Raw genomic sequence first — 20,877 nt, forward strand, 5'->3', positions numbered from 1 at the left:
TAATTTTGAAAATTGCACACCTTAGAATGTTCGTCAACCAATCAGATTCGAGCATTCAACAGCTCCATAGTATAATTTAAGAATTTTATTATTGACAAAGTTTTGCTAGTGTTAAACATTTTAAGAATACCATTGAATTATTAAAAAATAATGCACACCTGAGGTGGTAATGCCGTTTCACCTCAGGTGTGCATTATTGTCTAATAATTCAATGGCCCGGAGTCAATTATTTTGCTTAAACTACACCTCAAGACACTGTTCAGATGTTGAATTTCAAGACATTTTTCAGGTTTTTGTCCATAAAACACTCTTGTGTGTAGGACTAATTTCTTATGCATCTCATCCCACGCCTCCTAATTTGCTAATTCCAAAACATCATTTCAGAAATAGTAACGGAGAATAAGCATACATGAATTAGCCTACCCGAGTCTGTGCGTCTCTCACGGCACCACTGTCTCCACTAATAACAAAACTCTAAGTTTATCTACCTCAAGAACCACACAGTTGTTACCTCACTAATAAGAAATGTCATGTAGCTTTTAAAGGTGCTGCATGCGATTTCTCAAATTCATTGCTGAACACTGTTGAAATCTGAAATCAACCGCATGAATCAAAAAATAAAGCGCAGACGATGAACGAACAACAAGGAAGCACAAAAAATTAACATACAGTACACAGGAGTAAATGCAAACAAGTGTTCGTTCTTAGTCGCAAACAGCACAGCAGCTCCAGACAATCAAACCCAGTGTTACTTACATGAGAAGGAATCAGCCTCACGCCTCAGAGTCTGTTTTCAGGCCTTCCCACTTAGCTCTCTCCAGTGCTGGAAAGCTTTTCTAATATAAACACGTCCTAAAACGCTTGCCCAGTCATAAACCTTCATTCCAGTGATATTATGAAATATATGCAGTTTTTTTTTGTTTTTTTCTTATTTTGAAATCTCCCTCTTGCTCGTTCGCTCTCCTCGACCGTCATACGCCCCCTAATGCTGATTGGTTATATGTTTGTTGTTGGTATCGGCCCAACTAACTTCCAAACAGGGGCGCGTTTCCGAACAACTATGTAACTTGCATCTGAACTACCATAGTACGATGCATCGTTGAACAAATCAACTAGCTAGTCACGAGTGTTTCCCGAAACCGTATTGTCGCAAACCTGTTGCTCAACCACGTTGGTGAATGACGTCACACAGATGATGGAGTAATAACTTCTTTAAATGAATCCGTTTGAGATTGAATTAATGCTAGAATTTAATCAATTACTAATAAATTATTTTATAAATTACGGACATGGCATTAGAGGACTAATTCTCATTTTCCTCAGTTATTTTGCTTTATTTCCAGATTCAATCAAATGCTTGTTCTTACATACTAGAACACGTACGCACATGCGCACTCTTTAAAAACGGTGCTTTAGATCTCTTGACAAACTAAAATATATAAATGACATTTGTATATATTAAAGATAAATAAAAGATATACATTGTACTTAATGTCAGCTTGCTTATTTTGCTCAAGATAACGATTTATTAAGTCCACATATCATAAAAACAGGAAACTATGCTTCTAACCACAGCTCGAGAGCTGTCGTTCCAACCACACATTGTGTTCGTTCGAGTGTTCGTTCGAATGTTCGTTTGAATGATGGATTCGGGAAACACCAAATCATTGAACTATGTAAGTAACGGCGGTACTCGCAATGTTAGTTGGCTAACGATGCTTTTGGGAAACGCATCCCAGTGTAGTTGAAAAAAATGGATACCCCACCTTTAAAGGTGCTAAAGAGGTTCTTTTTGTCGACTGAGTTTTTGAAATGAGCAAAAGAACAACCCCAGTCCTTCACAGCTCATTTAGAGGGAACGCCTCCCAAAACTCGTGCACGAGTATCGGAACATGAGTGTTTACCACCGGCATTCGCTGTGTTATTAAGCCGGGCACACATTTAACGACTAGCTAAAACATTCTGACTATGCTCAACATACAGTGATTGTTTCCTGCTCCTGAAGCAGATTTATATACTTTCACATGGAATTTGAACACCGACTGTAATTGCAGACTGAAAGCAACTGGCTCTGACTGGACGCGTTTGAGCGCGATCAGTCATAAGTATCAATTTACATTCATAATCGGCCTTACAATCGTTAAGTGTGTGCGCGACTTAAAGCCGTGGATTCATCATGTCGGACTCACCGCAGGTGACTCATAATCTGCAGTTGTTACTCCTGTCTCCTGACAAAAACATTGCATGCAGCACCTGTGGAGTGTGGAAAGTTACTGGAGCTACTCTCACATGGATCATCATGGCAGTGATTGACAAGCCAGAGGGCCAATCGTTTACGCGATGATCGCGTAAACGATTGGCTGATGTTTTTAAGGCCCTACCTCGTGCACAGATGATGAATATTAATATTATTACTTTCAGTGCACCTAATAAATAGTCTTTTATCAGTTAGTAAAGACAGTTTCAAGTAATATTGCAAAAATGTATAAAACAAAACATCCTCTTTAGCACCTTTAAGTGTCTAAACTATTTTACTGATTAATTCGTCAGAGCAGCGTGGACAACACATTTCTGTGCAAGTGTGTGTCCGTATTGTATGTGTGTGCGTTTGAGTGAGAGAGAGAGAACGGGAGAGAGTATGCACTTTCAGGACATAATAAAACCTATTTTGTGGCAAAAACCATGACAATAATTTGTTGTTTTTCTCCTGTTGTTTACTTTATTTATTTGCTTGGTCGGTGTCGTTGTGGGTTTTGTTTCTTTTGCAACTGTAGTAGGCTGTAAGGACCTTATGAGATAAGTGAAATCATTTGGCAAGTGATATGGAACTGTAATGCGGTCAAAACCTGCTAGAACTACTTTAGACGTGTGTTTCCCTGAAAATAATTGCACACTTTAGAACATTTGTCAACCAATCAGATTCAAGCATTCAACAGCTCCGTAATATAATTTAAGAATTATTGACAAAGTTTCGCTAGTGTTAAACATTTTTAGAATACTTTTGTGTAAAAAAAGAAATCCATGATAATAAAATGTTTTTATTTTTTTAAATATAGCAAAATATGGAAGTGTATTAACTTGCCAGGCATAATTGATCTAAATAATAACATCAAGCAATTTTGCTTGGTTTCAGAAACATAAGTTTACATGAGCTCTGATGCAACAGACCAAGGGGCATTTTACAGAATTACCGAAAATGAATGTGATGATCATTTCGATCATATTCTGGCTGAGGTCAAAATAAAACCGAAACAAATGTTCAGCTGTCTGTGACTCATATTAAGTAATCATGGTCACACTTTACCCCTGATACATTTAGTGTACAGGTTTTTGCACACAAATGAATGTACGTGACAGCAGATCCAGACATACAGGATTTCATCAGTGCACACGGCCTGTTGATCAAGAATACTGATGTCAGGATTCATCTGAAAATACTTCACTCAAGAGCACTGAGAGGTTTTTGTTCATTTGAATGAACACAGATGATCAGGTTTTATTCTAAATGAGTAAAATAGCCAAAATTCAGGTACTGAGTAATATAACACGTATTACGTGACAACACAGTTTATGTGCTACTTAATTCATATTTGAATATTGACACAGAGAAACCTGAATAGCAATTGATAAAAAGTAAACACACAAAATAAGAAAAGCATGTCATCCTGTTTTTTTGCTAATTTGCACTGCGTCCTTTACCCTTTTTTATTATTGGCTGTTTGTGTTCATACCTGCTGACATACAGAACATCTGTGGAAAGTACATCAATAGTAGTTGACAGTGTTGAGTTGTAAATTATGCTGTCTGTCTAAGGTGTTCATATCCACCCTTCCGCAGCACAAATAAAGGTGTGTTCATTCTTGAGTGAAAGAAAATCTGTTTTCTTTCTTTTCTATTTTTCTACTATTAATTTTGTTGCAATGCACCTTCCTTACATCCTCAGTTACCAAAAAACCACTGCTGGTAAATTGGAAGATAAATACAAGCACCTACAAAGCTAGTAAATCACCTTTTTATGAGCTAAACCTTGTGACTTGTCTGGAAAAGTTCCAGTGTTGCAATTAATGCCTGGAGGAAACACTCCAAATATGGCATGACAGACTGCAAATGAGCCTTAAGGCTGGACTCACCTGTTATATGATGTCGAGACAGAGACAGACTCTCCTTATTCTCACACAGTTTATGATTGCATTATACCTCAGAGTCTGACAGAAGAGAGAACCATGTCTTTTTGTAGATTTCCTTTCACAGAAAACAAGAGAATGAAGAACAGGGCGTTAATAGTGTCTGTGGAGAACTTCTATCCAGATGCAGGTCTGAGCAAGAGGAACGGTGTGAAGAGAGACTCTCGAAGACTTCACAAAATCCTCACCAAACTCGGCTTCTCTGTGGAAATCAGAATAGACATTGAAGCAGAAGAGATCTGTGAAGCATTTAAAGCAGGTAATTATATTGTTTAGTCTAATAATTAATTTGAATGACAATTTGATATTGGTATCAATCAGAAATGAATGAATGAATGAATGAATCATATGAGCAACAAACCTACTAGTTGATGAATAAAAGTCACGCAGACTGAAAGCTGAACATATATGATATGCAATTTGATTAGAAGCGATTGTGTCATTGTAAATCACTCTTTAACCTCATGAACATTGACAGCTTATGGATATTGCCTGAAGATAATTAATACTTTTAATGGGAACAAATAAGCTCAACAAAAGAACACATGCAGAATCTGTTCCTTTTGTTTAGTTATACATCACTGGGTTTTTAACTAATTCTCTGTCCTCCATCCTCAGAGAGCGAGAAGACGGTCAAAGACTGTTTTGTGGGCATCATATCCACTCATGGTGAGGAGGGTGTTGTGTTTGGTGCTGACGGATGTGCCGTGAAACTGGCCGAGATCTACAGCTACTTTGGAGGCCCTTCAATGGTGGACAAGAGCAAACTCTTCCTGATCCAGGTACAATTTCTGAAAAATAAACTCAAAGAGAAACTCTTGTGACTGTCATGTTCTTCCACAAGAGCCTGTGCTTCAGCAAGTATCGATGGCTGTTGTCATTACATTCAAGTTTTGAATTCCTTCACCCTTTACTTTTCGTTTTTAGTGTTTTGAATTTTTTTTTTTTACATTTTTTTAAAACTTAAATCATAATTGTGCAGACCCCGACGCATGACATGTGGAGAAATATATATATATATGTATATATATATTAATAATATATGTAATAAATTGTTCCCTTGTTTTAGTTTAATCAAAACGAGGGAACAAATTAATACAATAAGGCCATGATTTAACTAAAATGAGGGGAATTCATTCATTAATTTGTGACTCCAATATATATATATATATATATATATATATATATATATATATATATATATATTTAAACTGCCCGGCCAAAAAAAAAGTGATGTTTGGATTTGCTTAAGAACAAGTGATGCACCTCTCAATGGAAATAAATGTTTTGATGTTATTTTCATCAAGAGGTGCATCAATTTTTGGTCAAGATCTTATACTGACAATGCAAGAGGTGTGTGTGTGTGTGTTTGTCCTAATGTCATGTGCAGGGCTTCGTAGAATTGTACAAAAACTTGTGACTTTTGTGGCACTTGCTATGTGGTTACAAAAAAATTGTGGACATAATTCAGAAAGGCTAAACAGTCTTTAAAAACATCACACTGAAATATTGATTTTGAGTTGGATATTATTCTTAAAGCTTGCAGCTTGTTACAGATTTTAATTGAATATTTATTATCGTGACTTTCTGCTGTGCAGGCTTGTCGAGGACATGAGTTAGATGGAGGTGTGGAGGTGGAGACAGACTCTTCATTCTCAGAGGAAGATGACGGCTTGTCTGAGCTTTTTTCCATTCCTATTGACACTGCAGTTATGTACGCCACATCACCAGGTACGATTTATTAACTCCAAAACATGGTTTTGCATAGATCGTAAAATCACAATCGCTTCATTTCCTCACTCACGTTCATGTGTCGCATTTGTTTTGAAGGTTACGGTGCGTTCATGCATCCTCTGGGCTCGGTGTTGATTCAGACTCTCTGTGATTTGCTGGAAAAGGAAGGAGGTCCAGATCTGGAGATCACAAAACTTCTGACTCGACTAAACCACCAGGTGGCCTACAACTTCCAATCAAGAGGGGAAAAGTTGGGCGGCAAAAAGCAGATGCCGTGCTTTGCGACCCGCTTTACCAGTGAAGTCTTCCCGTTCATGGACAGCAGGACGGCAGCAGCAGAAGATCTGAGCTTGACCTTTGCAGCCACAAAACTCATCGATGAACCCAGAAGGTCCCGGAAGAGCTCCATCAGCTGAAGATCATTTAACAGAGACTGACTGTGAAGAATCTGATGAGGGAAATCTTTATCTCAGATAAACTTTTCTATAACATCTCTCAAAGTATCTCACCGGAGACTGATAATGAAGCCAGTGACGTCATGTCACGTAAAGTTTCAGAAGGAAGTGAGTGGTTGGGAAAGTTACCAGATGTGACCTGTACTTTCATGGTGCTCAATTTGTGTATCATGACCTTTTGCAACCTACTCATGTAGCCTATAATATTCTATTTATTATGCATATACAATACCATTTAAACTTTTGGGGTTCCTGTGTTCACCAAGGCTGCATTCATTTGATCAAAAATACAGTAAAAATAGTAATATCATGAAATATTATTCCTGTGATGCAAAGCTGAATTTTCAGCATCATTACTCCAGTCTTCAGTGTCACATGATCTTTCAGAAATCATTCTAATATGCTGATTTGCTGCTCAATAAAGATTTCTTATTAATAATAATAAGAAATCTTTATTTATTAATGTGTGCTGCTTAATATTTTTGTGGAAACGGTGATATTTTTTTTTCAGGATTCTTTGATAAATAGAAAGTTCAAAAGAACACCTTTTATTTGAAACAGAAATCTTTTGTAACATTATAAATGCCCTTATTGTACTGACCCCAAATAAAGAGTAATTAAAGTGTAATTTAAGATTGTAAGTGTATTATTGACAAAGTTTTGCTAGTGTTAAACATTTTTAGAATACTTTTGGGTAAAAAATCTGTATGATAATTTTTTTTTTTTTAAATATGGCAAAATATGAAAGTGTAAAAAGGTACTAGACATAATATCAAGCAATTTTGTTTGGTTTCAGAAACATAAGTTTACATGAGCTCTGATGCAACAGACCAACACCCATTTTACAGAATTACCGAAAATGAATGTGATCATTTCTATCATATAGAGTTATATAGTTCAAAATAAAACCGAAACAAATGTTCAGCTGTCTGTGATTCAGATTAAGTAATCATAGTCACACTTTGACCCTGATATATTGACTGTAGCTACAGGTTATTGCACACGAATGAAAGTAAAGTGACAGCAGATCCAGACATGCAGGATTTCATCACGGCCTGTTGATCAAGAAACTGATGCCAGGATTCATCTGAAAATACTTCACTCAAATTTTATGCTACATGTTTTTTTTTTTTTTTAAAGTTATGATTATTGAAACAAAAATCAAGTTTAAACTGACTGCCAATTGCAATAATTTACCTTGTTACAACACGCTACTGTCACAAAACGTCAAAAAGTGTGTTCAGTGAACCGTATCTTTTGTTTTGGGCAACGATGGAAATGTTCAACAGCTTTTTTTGTAGACAAGAAAGTGTCTGTACAGAAATTGAAATTCACAGCATAAACTTACCGTGAGCAGGGCCGGGTTTACCTCATATTGTGACACTGGCAAAACAAATTTTTGCTAGCGTGTGACAACTAGCCCCGGTCTTCCACAGACATCTCAAGACAACATCGCCATCTGCTGGCGGAAGGCCGTTAATTCTACTGACAGACACCAATATGATATTTATGTCTGCAAGCAGAGGGCGGTGTCGTAGCACACAAATATTAATTTATCATGTTACAAGTCTACATTGTTAAAAATGTTCTGGCAGGGTTAAATAAATAATAATATTTATTTTCTACTAGATGTGGTGTCATAACAACAATGGGCTATTAATTTCTGCCTCATGTTACAAAATCACATTGTACAAATTTATAACTTTCTTGTTGGAATACCTAAAAGATTGAATGATTGATTAATTGATATATTGATTGATTTGTTTATTCACTAAACCGCAATCTCATAGCACACAAATAATTCATCACTCAGGTCAGTGGTTTTCAAAGTTTTCACTTGTAGACCTATATATTTTGTAGTTTTATGACATTTTGAAAAATGACAATAAAAAATGTTCAATTCTCACATATTTTCCTGGAAACACATATCTGACACACTTTAAAGGGTTAGTTCACCCAAAAATGAAAATAATGTCATTTATTACTCACCCTCATGTCGTTCCACACCCGTAAGACCTTCGTTAATCTTCAGGGCCCGGTTTTTCAAAAGGTTTAATCCGGATAAAATTGATCCGGATTTAGTAATCCTTTTTTTGTGATCCGTGATCACGTAATCCATCTTACTTTTGGAGCCAGTTTTTTAAAGCAACATCGGATTGAATCAATCTGATCCGGATAGGAACTTTTCAGGATCACCAAATCTGGATTTCCAGTGCTCTACGGAGGCCCTAAAGGGACATGTTGATAGAAAGAATATGGGTTTTGAATTAAATATATTTTTGTTGGATATTTACAGCTGTTTAGGGATTGTTTTATGGCACCAAAATTTCTTTTTACTTTAGAGTAGGTTACCGAAAGGCTAAATATGTAGACTAATGTCTGCATTTAGTTTATTACTTTAACAGTTAAACTAATCAAGAGCAAGATAAAAATGTGTATGTATATTACATGATAAAAATGTTGTATTTTTTGACTAGTTTTAAAGTTTTACTACATTTTCCTCCTGGAATCCACCTTGAAATCCTACCCCCTGTTGGGATCAGGATAATCCTGTTTTTTTGGATCAAAGTGATCCAAATCCTACAAAAAAGTTATGAAAAACCCAAACTAAAGGTTTGATCCGGATCAAAACCAAGATTGGATTACGTGATCTAATCCGATTATGTAATCCGTTTTTTTTTTTTTGAAAAACACATTTTCAAGATTTGATCCAATCCATTATCCAAAATCCTAGTGGATTAAATTTGAAAAACCGGGCCCAGAACACAAATTAAGATATTTTGATTAAATCCGATGGCTCAGTGAGGCCTGCATTCAAAGCAATGACATTTCCTCTCTCAAGATCCATAAAGGTACTAAACACATTTTAAAACAGTTCATGCGAGCTCAGTAGTTCTACCTTAATATTATAAAGCGACGAGAATACTTTTTGTGCAGCAAAAAAAACAAAGTAACGACTTTTCAACAATATAGTGGTGGGCCGATTTCAAAACACTGCTTCGGAGCTTTGCGAATCGAATCACAGTCACGTGATTTCAGCAGTTTAGCCGTTTGATAGGAGATCCGAGTCACTGATTCGATTCGCAAAGCTCCGAAGCAGTGTTTTGAAATCGGCCCATCACTATATTGTTGAAAAGTCGTTATTTTGTTTTTTTGGCGCACAAAAAGTATTCTCGTCGCTTTATAATATCAAGGTAGAACCACTGTACTCACATGAACTGTTTTAAATATGGATCTTGAGAGAGGAAATGTCATTGCTTTGAATGCAGGCCTCACTGAGCCATCGGATTTAATCAAAAATATCTTAATTTGTGTTCCGAATATGAATGAAGGCCTTACAGGCGTAGAACGACATGAGGGTGAGTAATAAATGACATTATTTTCATTTTTGGGTGAACTAACCCTTTAAGTTCTGGGCTATTAGGTTACATTATTTTTTGCAGAATCTGAGCTTACATTCATAAAATAAATTAAAAGACATTTCACTTTTCTTTTTTTGTTTTGTTACAAAATATCAAAAAGTACTGTGATACTGCCATGTTTTTGGAAGTAAACACATAAACATCATGGTGCATATCATTAGGTACCATGGTAGGCTATCAAAATGCCATGTTTTTACCATCTGGTGACTGTATCAAAATTTCAAAACATTAATCTTATACCCATAAAACTAAATCACAGAGCCAATTTCATTACAACACTTTTCACAAAAGTGACTGAATTCTGCTTAAAGCCATTCTTAGCACCTTAAGTGTTTCCTGGTCGACTGTCCCTTTAGTCTGGAATGTGTCATTTTTACTCACCACAACACCACAAATGAACTGTCCAGGTCATCTCGTAATTATGGGTGCGAGTGCGACTGCTTCTGCAGTTTCCTTGAGAGCAGACCAAAAAGAACAATGTGAAGGCATCTTTTGACTTAAGGCTGCTCTGTACCTGCTTAAAATATGCTATATAGATGTTCTGCAGCAAAAAGTATCCATTTAAAATTGCTGTGTAAAAGCATTTATGCCGCATCTGAGTAGCGTCAGTGTAGAGACACCTAATTGCCACTTCAAAGGCGCTTATGTGCCACATTTAAACTGTAAATTTGGCACTAGAGACAACAAGGTCATATCAATATAGGACACCAGAAGGTCTACTTGTTAAGCTGAGGATGACCAAACGAGTTGATTTCATCAAAGAACGTTTAGATACAGAATATTCTCAATCTCACGTGTTACCTTGCTAGCCACACTTTAAGACCTAACATTTGAGGAGGAATTGAGAAGATTCTGCAAACTGGACGTTAGCACACACTGATATCCGTTTCTTCACATTTGCCGTCTCTGTAAAGCATTTGTCTGTGAAGTGTGGTCACTCCGTCTCCTCCGTGAGACCTAATTGCTCCTTCCTGGCAGCCATCGGCATCCCAGGGGCCACAGAATCCCGTAACCTACCTTCCATGCAGTTTGCTAATTGAAATAGCTAATGAGATCTCAGAGGACAGACTTTCCAAGCCTCTTCGTTAAAAAAAGTGGCAGTATGTCAAAACATGTATAATAGTGCTGTAAACGTGTGGAAATATTTTAATTCTGGACACAGCTTTTAGCCTTGTGACCGAGTATGCAATCTTGCTCATTTACAGCCGCCTGAAAACAATACGTTCCTGCGTCCTCATCATCACACAAAGCTCACTTTATAGGGACTTTGGTTACTTTTACCTCACAAGCCTGTCAATAAAATAAACCACACAATGAAATCAAATAATGTTTGTTCAGATAAACATAACCAACAGTATACATTTCAGAAAGAAAAGCCACATTCATAAACTATTCCGAGATTTATGAGAGAACAGTCATAATCATATAATATCCCACATACTACTTACTGCACAATAATCTCCCAATAGCACTGTGTTTTGCCAAGTAAGATATGTTCCTGGATCAACATATTTTGTTGATCCTGAAACAACATTCCTGTCTGAAAATGTAGTCCTACTCCTACCCATAACTTATCCCTAAATCAGAGGGAAATGATATGTGAATAACACTTATAGAAGCACCTAACCCTGGTTTTAAGCCTAAACTTGGCATAAACCGTAAACTTATCCCTCAAATCTGACTGGTTGATTGGAATGTTGTTCTAGGATCAAAGATGTTGATCCAGGAGCATGTTGTACTTTGTGAAATCATGTTCACCTCTCCAATCAACCAGTCTTAGTAAGATGATATTCAAATACTTTCATTTAATAATCAAAGCTCTGTAGTTTTTTATAAAGCAATGAAAAAATTGTCTTGCATTTTATAATAAAGCAATATATGCATCTATAATGCAACGCAATACAAAGATTAAAGGGTTAGTTCACCCAAAAAAGAAAATTCTGTCATTTATTACTCACCCTCGTGCCGTTTTACACCTGTAAGATCTTTGTTAACCTTCGGAACACAAATTAAGATATTTTTTGATGAAATCCGATGGCTCAGTGAGGCCTGCATAGGGAGCAATGACATTTCCTCTCTCAAGATCCATTAATGCACTAAAAACATATTTAAATCAGTTCATGTGAGTACAGTGGTTCAATATTAATATTATAAAGTGACGAGAATATTTTTGGTGTGCCAAAAAAACCAAAAAAACCCCCCGACTTATAAAGTGATGGCCGATTTCAAAACTTTGGAGCATAATGAATCAACGTGTCGAATCAGCTGTTCGGAGCGCCAAAGTCACATGATTTCAGAAGTTTGGTGGTTTGACAAGTGATCCGAATCATGATTCGACATACTGATTCATTATGCTCCGAAGCTTCCTGAAGCAGTGTTTTGAAATTGGCCATCACTAAATAATTTGTTATTTTGTTTTTTTTGGCACACCAAAAATATTCCTGTCGCTTTATAATATTAATATTGAACCACTGTACTCACATGAACTGATTTAAATATGTTTTTAGTATCTTTATGGATCTTGAGAGAGGAAATGTCACTGCTGGCTGTGGAGGCCTCACGGAGCCATCGGATTTCAACTAAAATATCTTAATTTGTGTTCCGAAGATTAACAAAGGTCTTACGGGTGTGGAACAGCATGAGGGTGAGTAATAAATGACAGAATTTTCATTTTTGGGTGAACTAACCCTTTAAGAGAGAAACATTCCTCAAAAGCCTGATGTATCATATTTGATACTCACATTTTACCATGTTTTTTTTTTTTTTTTTAAATTGATGTCATGTAAACCTAAGTTGCTTCAGTCCAGTATGTGTTCATCTTGACATATAACTGACAAAATTAGTTATTCTTCAAAAATCAGTAAAGACTTCACAGCATATAATGCTGTACTAGCATTATAAGGCACTGTACTTACTAAAAAGTATAAACTATCAATAGGGTGAGATTGTGTGTAACAGGTTTTTCTGCAGTTTTGATCATCATTTAGAGGTTATAGAAATTTGTATATCAAATATGATATAGTAGGCTTTATAGGGTTAAGAAAGTAAATAAGTTCAATTTTGAGGTCACATTAAGGCCCGTTCATACCAAGAATGATAACGATAAAGATATGGTATCTAAATATAATAGAATAGCAGTGTCCACACCACAAGAAACGATATCGTTGGAATCACTTTCAGGACGATTTTTTTTTGCAATCCAACCGTCTCCATTGACTTTGTATTGCGTGAGGCTGCCTCCTTGTCATTTCTGACTTACAGTGGGTACGGAAAGTATTCAGATCCCCTTAAATTTTTCACTTTTTGTTATATTGCAGCCATTTGCTAAAATCATTTAAGTTCATTTTTTTTCCTCATTAATGTACACACATCACCCCATATTGACAGAAAAACACAGAATTGTTGACATTTATGCAAATATATTTATTAAAAAAGAAAAACTGAAATATCACATGGTCCTAAGTATTCAGACCCTTTGCTCAGTATTTAGTAGAAGCACCCTTTTGATCTAATACAGCCATGAGTCTTTTTGGGAAAGATGCAACAAGTTTTTCACACCTGGATTTGGGGATCCTCTGCCATTCCTCCTTGCAGATCCTCTCCAGTTCTGTCAGGTTGGATGGTAAACGTTGGTGGACAGCCATTTTTAGGTCTCTCCAGAGATGCTCAATTGGGTTTAAGTCAGGGCTCTGGCTGGGCCATTCAAGAACAGTCACGGAGTTGTTGTGAAGCCACTCCTTCGTTATTTTAGCTGTGTGCTTAGGGTCTTTGTCTTGCTGGAAGGTAAACCTTCTGCCCAGTCTGAGGTTGTGAGCACTCTGGAGAAGGTTTTCGTCCAGGATATCCCTGTACTTGGCCGCATTCATCTTTCCCTCGATTGCAACCAGTCGTCCTGTCCCTGCAGCTGAAAAACACCCCCACAGCATGATGCTGCCACCACCATGCTTCACTGTTGGGACTGTATTGGACAGGTGATGAGCAGTGCCTGGTTTTCTCCACACATACCGCTTAGAATTAAGGCCAAAAAGTTCTATCTTGGTCTCATCAGACCAGAGAATCTTATTTCTCACCATCTTGGAGTCCTTCAGGTGTTTTTTAGCAAACTCCATGCGGGCTTTCATGTGTCTTGCACTGAGGAGAGGCTTCCGTGGGGCCACTCTGCCATAAAGCCCAGACTGGTGGAGGGCTGCAGTGATGGTTGACTTTCTACAACTTTCTCCCATCTCCCGACTACATCTCTGGAGCTCAGCCACAGTGATCTTTGGGTTCTTCTTTACCTCTCTCACCAAGGCTCTTCTCCCCTGATAGCTCAGTTTGGCCGGACGGCCAGCTCTAGGAAGGGTTCTGGTCATCCCAAACGTCTTCCATTTAAGGATTATGGAGGCCACTGTGCTCTTAGGAACCTTAAGTGCAGCAGAATTTTTTTTGTAACCTTGGCCAGATCTGTGCCTTGCCACAATTGTGTCTCTGAGCTCTTCAGGCAGTTCCTTTGACCTCATGATTCTCATTTGCTCTGACATGCACTGTGAGCTGTAAGGTCTTATATAGACAGGTGTGTGGCTTTCCTAATCAAGTCCAATCAGTATAATCAAACACAGCTGGACTCAAATTAAGGTGTAGAACCATCTCAAGGATGATCAGAAGAAATGGACAGCACCTGAGTTAAATATATATGAGTGTCACAGCACAAAGGGTCTGAATACTTAGGACCATGTGATATTCCAGTTTTTCTTTTTTAATAAATCTGCAAAAATGTCAACAATTCTGTGTTTTTCTGTCAATATGGGGTGCTGTGTGTACATTAATGAGGAAAAAAAATGAACAAATGATTTTAGCAAATGGCTGCAATATAACAAAGAGTGAAAGATTTAAGGGGGTCTGAATAATTTCCGTACCCACTGTATAACAAAAAACAGAACAATGTCTAAAAGCTGCTATGTGACAAGATGTACAGCAAACAAGCTAAAAAAACCCAGAACCAAAAACCCATAAGTTTTTATAAGCTGTCGACCCAAAAAAACATTTAAAGGACTAAAAAGTGGATACAGGCGATTGAGACAGAGCGTGACATGTCATATTACTCTGAGAACTACGCCCACTGGAGGGGAACGTAATCAGCGACAGGAAATATAATATATAAAACTGACATTTGGATATTTGACTTAACAGTGACAAAATGTTTACTGCACATGTAGGCTTAATGAGGCATACTGAGTGCCAGGATCCCAAAATGTACCCATTCTTCCTGCTGATGCTTCACGTCTTATTGCCCGTATCCACTTTTGTCTCCTTAAAAGCTGGCTTTTACGGTTCGGTAGCTTATAAAAACTTAGTTCTGGGTTTTTTAGCTTGTTTGCTGTACACCTTGTCACACAGCATCTTTAAGGCATTGTTCGGTTTTTTGTTATAAGTCAGAAATGACAAGGAGGCAGCCTCACGCAATACAAAGTCAATGGAGATGGTGAATAAACAGACCGTTATCGTTCGTCGGTGTGGACGCAAATATAGCCATCGTTCTTGGTGTGAACGGGCCTTAAATGTCTATTTTTGGTTAAACTACTCTCCCAGAGAACTTTTACCAGGAGGATAATGTCAGTGTTTTTTAACAACAGAGTCTACTTTTTTCTTTACTAGGCTGTCTTTTACGCAACATCGAGTTATATAATTTAGTTTGCACACATCATGAGTGCCAGGATTTCACACACACCACTTCATGAGCCCTAATTAGATAAATGAACACTGTCAGCGTGTGTGATACTGGCTCTATTCAGAAGATCTATGTCGTATTATTCAACCAGTCATCACATGCAGTGTCCTCACACAGCAAAAACACAATGCAGCCTTTAGAAATAACTTGAGGTTTATTAGCTATGGAGTCTTAGGAGAGTCACACAAACAGGGTTAGGAACAGGGTGAGGTGGTACCAAAAGAAAGAAGTCGAAAAATAAAAACAAAAACAAGAGAGAAGAAAAGAAAGCAGTAATGGGAAAAAAAAAAAAAAAAAAAAAAAAAAATCAAACTCCTAACTACCATTAGATTGAATTGAACTAAAACTACAAATTGTATTTTGTCAAGTACGGCTTTAAAAAAAAAAGGAGAAACCTTTATACATTTGTCTTTTATACAAGTAGCAACATTGGAGAATCACATTGGAAAAAGGCAATTTACAAAAAAATACATTTTTGTTTAAAAGAGAAAAGCAAAATAGAGGGGTGGTCAAATATTGACCAATAATTATTCCTTTTCATTCTATCTTAAAAACTTGGTCTAATATCTATAAAAATGTAAAAACAAAGCAATATACAGGTGTAAAAAGTTTTTTTTTTGTCATTTTTTTTTTTACTCCACTGATTTGGTGACCAGGGAGAGAGGTTGTGTCTGCAGCAAGGCATGATGGGAATGTAGGGCTGCCTGGTGGAAAGGTGAGGATGGGGAGAGTAGGGAGTGAGGCAGGGTGGTGAACGGGATGGGGCGGGAAAGGAGGGTCGCCGACTGGCTGTGGAGAGAGATGCTCGGATGGGAGGTGGTGGAGGTGGACGAGGAAGAGGAAGTGGAGCTGGAGCCCGAGGCTTTCCCTGGCAGGGGGAAGTGTGGGTGGTGGGCTCTTCCCTCCGGTTTGGTGGTGAGGGACAAGGGCTGCGCCTGCTCCGAGTGAGTGGCAGCAGGGGCCGCTGGTGATGCCAGGGCGGCCGACGGTGTGGCGGGGGAGTCCAGCATGCTACCGTGCGAGGAGGTAGGGCTGTCACACATTTTCTCGGATGGCAGGTACGGGATGCACTGCTTCTTGGGCTGTGGCGAGAAGCTACCTGCAGATGAGGGGGAAAAGGGTTAAATATACTCCCAAAATGTGTTAACCGAAATGTTTTCCACAATAATGGAAACGAGATGAAAAATGGCCATTATAATGATAATTAAACTAGTTTAAAGTAAAACATACTGTTATGACAAGTCATAAAACTGGCAAAAGCACATAGCAAAATTACTAAAACAAAAATGGAACCGAACTGAAAATATAAAAATAATAGTTACTAATATATACTACTTAAATTAATATATAAAAAATTCGAATATTTAATTATTTGAATTTGAATCAATTTATTTTGCATCTTCTCATTACATTTTTTTAGAAAATAATTTTTAAATCAAATACATTTAGATGACATTTTATTCAAAAAATGACCAAAATTAATGATTATGATATGAAAAAATAGAGAATAAATTTAAAGCATAATTTTCATAAAAATATAAAACTGCTACAAATTACTCCCAATTGCGCCTAAATTATCACAAAAAAACTAAACATCTTGTTTTGTTCAGAAGAAAGTCATATGGGTTTAAAACATTGTGAATAAATGAAAAATCCAATACACAAAGAAAAAAAAAAAACCCAAAACGTTCATCATCTAGCTTCTAATGTCAAAATTGAACTGAACATGATCTGTGAGTTGAGTGATCGGACCAACAGGGATGCTGGGAAAAAGATTCCGCTCTAGTTCAGGGAAAGACTACACGTACAGAAACTGAGAAAGAAATACAGATGGCCAGTGACACTTACTCTCTGGTGGGGAATCAGGTTTATTGTCTCTCTTCCGTTTCTTCCTCTTTCCCTGTGGAGAGACATGATTTGGAGCAAATTAGATGTGTTTGATTAAGCAAAACTCCCCTGGCTGCCAAAAACAATGGAGGAATCCGAACCCCATATGATTTGTGCTAAACTCTGCATTCTGGGCTCACTTACATAGTTGTCTCGCGCAGACCAGCCCGGATAAAGCTGAGAGTGCAGCTGCCGTTCTTTCCTGGCGAGTTCGTAATATTTGGCCTGTTCCTCACGTGAAAGAGAGTGCCACTGCGGAATAAAAGAACATATGGTCAAATTTGCCTCCTTTTGTTTTTAAATTTCTTAAAGGGATGGTTCACAGAGAAAATGTACAATTTGATTATTTACTCACCCTCATGTCATTCCAAACCCATATGAGTTTATTTCTTGTGCACAAAAGAAGAAATTTCAGAAGCATACAAGTCACAGGGACCACTTTTATGATGTTTTTGTGTCCTTTTTTGACGTTTTGAAGCTTGTAATTGCACGGAATGGAGCGACCAACACAATCTTCAGAATATCTCCTTTTGTGCTTCATACGGGTTTGGAATGACATGAGTGTGAGTAAATTATGTCAATTTTCATTTTTATACGATCCGTTCCTTTAAGACAAGATGAAGAGAAACACACTAATGCATCTCAGCTTCTGTCGTAATGGGAGTTGTAAGCACTCACCCTCCTGCCCAGGATCTGGTTGATGGCTGCGCTCTCTTTCAGGGTGCATTCGGCCACTACTTTGGCCCTCATTTCCTTCATGTATAGCATGAAGGCATTTAGAGGCTTCTTGATGTGAGGCTTCTTCTCTTCCTCTTTCTTCACAGGCACCAAGGGCTTTCTGTACGGACACAGATGAATGCAAAGATGATGTCAGTCAGAGAAGAGCAGAGGAACGACTGTGAGAGAGTAATGGAGGACAGAGACTCACCCGTGTGTCGAGTTGCTGGCGTTGTCGCCATTGGGCTCCTGTTTGATGGCAGGCGACACAATGGCAGGGTGAGGGATTCCCGTCTGGTGCAGGCCGTGAGAAGGATGAGGCACCATGTGAGGAGAGAAACGACTGGATACCAGGCTAGAGAGAGATAGACAGACTCACCGTCAGCAATAGACAGTAATAAACAGACAGATATAACAAGGTATTGGATGGATGGATGGACAAAATGACAGACAAATAGATAAAACGGCAGACAGAATGACAGACTGATAGATGATGGATAGAAAAAATGACAGAGACAGACAGAACGATAGACAGATGGATGGATAGACAGACATCACACCAGGAGCACCTATCCTAGCAGCTGCATCTGGAAAACTGTACTCTGGGCTTCCAAATTCATAACAGCTAATACAATAGCAGCATTGTCATTTTCACAGATGAGGAAAAAAAAAAAAAAAATGTTCCAATCTGTGATTTGCACACTCTTGTTAAACACATATTTCCACTGGACTTCAGCACTTCACTGTGCCACAAAATGAACGCAATCAGAAAACGATTTCTCTCTTGCTACAGACCAACAAAAGGTGCACAGTCATAAGACAACCATGAAAGCAATAGCGGGAGATTAAAAGACATCGAGATTTCGGGCTGATGTGCGACAACTGAACTCATCCAGCATTCTAAGGAAATTTTAGCATTATATGAATGGAAAGAATACGATAAAATCATGCATTAGAGAAGTTTCTATTCAGCAAGAGTTTCAGAATGTGCTACTTTTATATAATGGCTGGCATATCTACAGGAATATGGTAGAAAGTGAAATAATTTACATCCTTGAGTTTCTGCAACAATAACTCTAGGTGCGTACAGGTTTTATCTAACTAAAATAAGTTTGCTCAGATTCTCTTGGTTGGAAGTTTTTCCATGTAACATTTGCATAATATTACAATTATTCTTCATCAGATTCAAAAAGTTCCATGTTTATCAGTAATACCATGGTATTTTTAAACCCTATAAATATGCGAATATTACAATCATTTGTCACCATGGTATATTTAAAAATGCCATGCTAAAAACATTTCAGTGATATCTAAATTTCATTTAATTTCCTTTTTAGTATTGAGCATTAGCAATTAAGTATTACTTTTATCTGAGTGAAATAAAACCAAATTGTGCTGCATTCAAAAAAGCATTGCACAGGGTTGAAAGAGAAATAGAGGGACTAAGTCACCATTATCGAGCAAAAAATACATCAGCAGTTTCCTGTACTATCTATTTTGTGAGCCTTCAGGGAGGAATCGCGCCGTCTGCTTTCTCATGTCTAATAATAGATGTGAGTTTAACTTCAAATCAACATGGTGCAGAAAAGAAGGTTCTGCCTTCTTTTACATACCTAGACATGGAGGCGTTCATGGCGAGTGCAGGGTAGGGGTGTCTGAAGCCCCCAGGAGGGATGGAGTACATATGCTGGCCTTGCCTGAAGACAGAAGAACAGCACTCAAGCAACTTGCTACAGCAAAATCAAGGACAAACAGCTGCTCTTTTCCTAGGAGAACTTTTAAAAATAGCTACAAACTTGATTATGCCATCTGTGTGGGTAAAATAAGGTTGATGTTATGTATTTTAAGGCCACAGAGTTCAAACTTACTGAGGAACCAGCCATCCTAGAGGGTGTGGGATCTGTCCAACTGCCCCAGGAGAGAGAGGGTAATATGGGGACAGCTCTGAAGGGTGAGGGGTCCTTGGTATACCTGAAGAAATAATTGTGGATTACGAAAACTGAAGACAAATATCAAAACAAGTCAATTTAAGGGTGAAGTGTGTAACTTCTGTCTGCTGTTGGCACCTAAATGAATTGCAAATATAGTGACTGTCTTCAGAGGAAGAAAAAAAAAAGAATAAAAATTAAATTCATTGGTCTAGTTGCAATTCCGTTTAGTGCCACTACTGGCGCCAAAATGACACACTTCACCTGTAACTACATCTATCCCCACATAGTTGCAATAAACCCAATCAAAACAAGTAATTACTCCACTCAAAGCTTTGCATCTCAGATTGCTGAACCAGTTGGTGGCGCTTACCTGTCTTTGGGTCGAGAATCTCCGGTGAGAGGTGAGAGGGAGGCGTCCCCGGGGAGAAGTGTTCATTGCTGTAGGTGATCAGCGGTGTGAGGGGATGAACGTGATGGGGGTGTTGGACCACCGGCACCTTATTGGACTGAAAAACAAAATGAGAAAGCGAAAGAGGTGAGGGAGGGGGGAATGAGATGAGTGTGCATGTTTAAACAACCAAAAAGGCAAACGAAAAGAAGAAAATAGCCATTAGACCTCATTACTCGTGAGCGGCGCCAGAGTGTTTTAAAGAACAATGGGTCTCGACAGCAGGGTTTACTTTTTCCTACTTCTCCTACTAAAGGAAAATAAACACCAGTTGGGCATTTGACCGGCTGTATGGAGGGTGGGAGAAATCACACCTTACACCCCTAGCAGGCAGCGTTTCTCTCGTTTAGCACACTAGCGACAAGAGAGATGATTCCAGCTGCCACTCGCCA

At 38.0% G+C, this 20,877-nt stretch overlaps 2 protein-coding genes across 3 annotated transcripts in view; one reads left to right on the forward strand and one right to left on the reverse strand.

The window, feature by feature from the left end:
• Nucleotides 1–3,512: 3,512 nt before the first annotated feature.
• On the forward strand, nt 3,513–6,724 carry LOC125262342 (caspase-3-like). Its single transcript, XM_048181054.1, has 4 exons — nt 3,513–4,443; nt 4,803–4,966; nt 5,783–5,915; nt 6,015–6,724. Exons 1-4 carry the CDS (start codon nt 4,224–4,226, stop codon nt 6,332–6,334), a joined length of 837 nt encoding a protein of 278 aa, XP_048037011.1. The 5' UTR covers nt 3,513–4,223; the 3' UTR covers nt 6,335–6,724.
• An 8,913-nt stretch (nt 6,725–15,637) lies between these two features.
• Nucleotides 15,638–20,877, reverse strand: part of tcf7l1a (transcription factor 7 like 1a) — a 29,686-nt gene continuing 24,446 nt past the window's right edge. For both annotated transcript variants that reach the window (XM_048181057.1, XM_048181056.1), the window contains 8 exons: nt 20,408–20,543; nt 19,975–20,077; nt 19,720–19,803; nt 18,318–18,461; nt 18,068–18,227; nt 17,534–17,641; nt 17,351–17,402; nt 15,638–16,601 (listed from right to left, as the gene is read on the reverse strand). In XM_048181057.1, the coding sequence (XP_048037014.1) occupies nt 16,135–16,601; nt 17,351–17,402; nt 17,534–17,641; nt 18,068–18,227; nt 18,318–18,461; nt 19,720–19,803; nt 19,975–20,077; nt 20,408–20,543 (1,254 nt within the window). In that variant the 3' untranslated portion in view covers nt 15,638–16,134. The remainder of the gene's footprint in view (nt 16,602–17,350; nt 17,403–17,533; nt 17,642–18,067; nt 18,228–18,317; nt 18,462–19,719; nt 19,804–19,974; nt 20,078–20,407; nt 20,544–20,877) is intronic.

The sequence above is a fragment of the Megalobrama amblycephala genome, linkage group LG2 (genome assembly GCF_018812025.1).
Source record: "Megalobrama amblycephala isolate DHTTF-2021 linkage group LG2, ASM1881202v1, whole genome shotgun sequence".
Classification (NCBI taxonomy): Eukaryota; Metazoa; Chordata; class Actinopteri; order Cypriniformes; family Xenocyprididae; genus Megalobrama; species Megalobrama amblycephala.

What these genes read in the sequence shown, in the direction of transcription:
- LOC125262342 (XM_048181054.1), top strand. Translation starts at nt 4,224, where the DNA reads ATGTCTTTTTGTAGATTTCCTTTCACAGAAAACAAGAGAATGAAGAAC. An exon ending in GCAAACTCTTCCTGATCCAG is followed by an intron (nt 4,967 to 5,782) that starts GTACAATTTCTG and finishes TCTGCTGTGCAG; the next exon opens with GCTTGTCGAGGACATGAGTT. An exon ending in TATGTACGCCACATCACCAG is followed by an intron (nt 5,916 to 6,014) that starts GTACGATTTATT and finishes TTTGTTTTGAAG; the next exon opens with GTTACGGTGCGTTCATGCAT.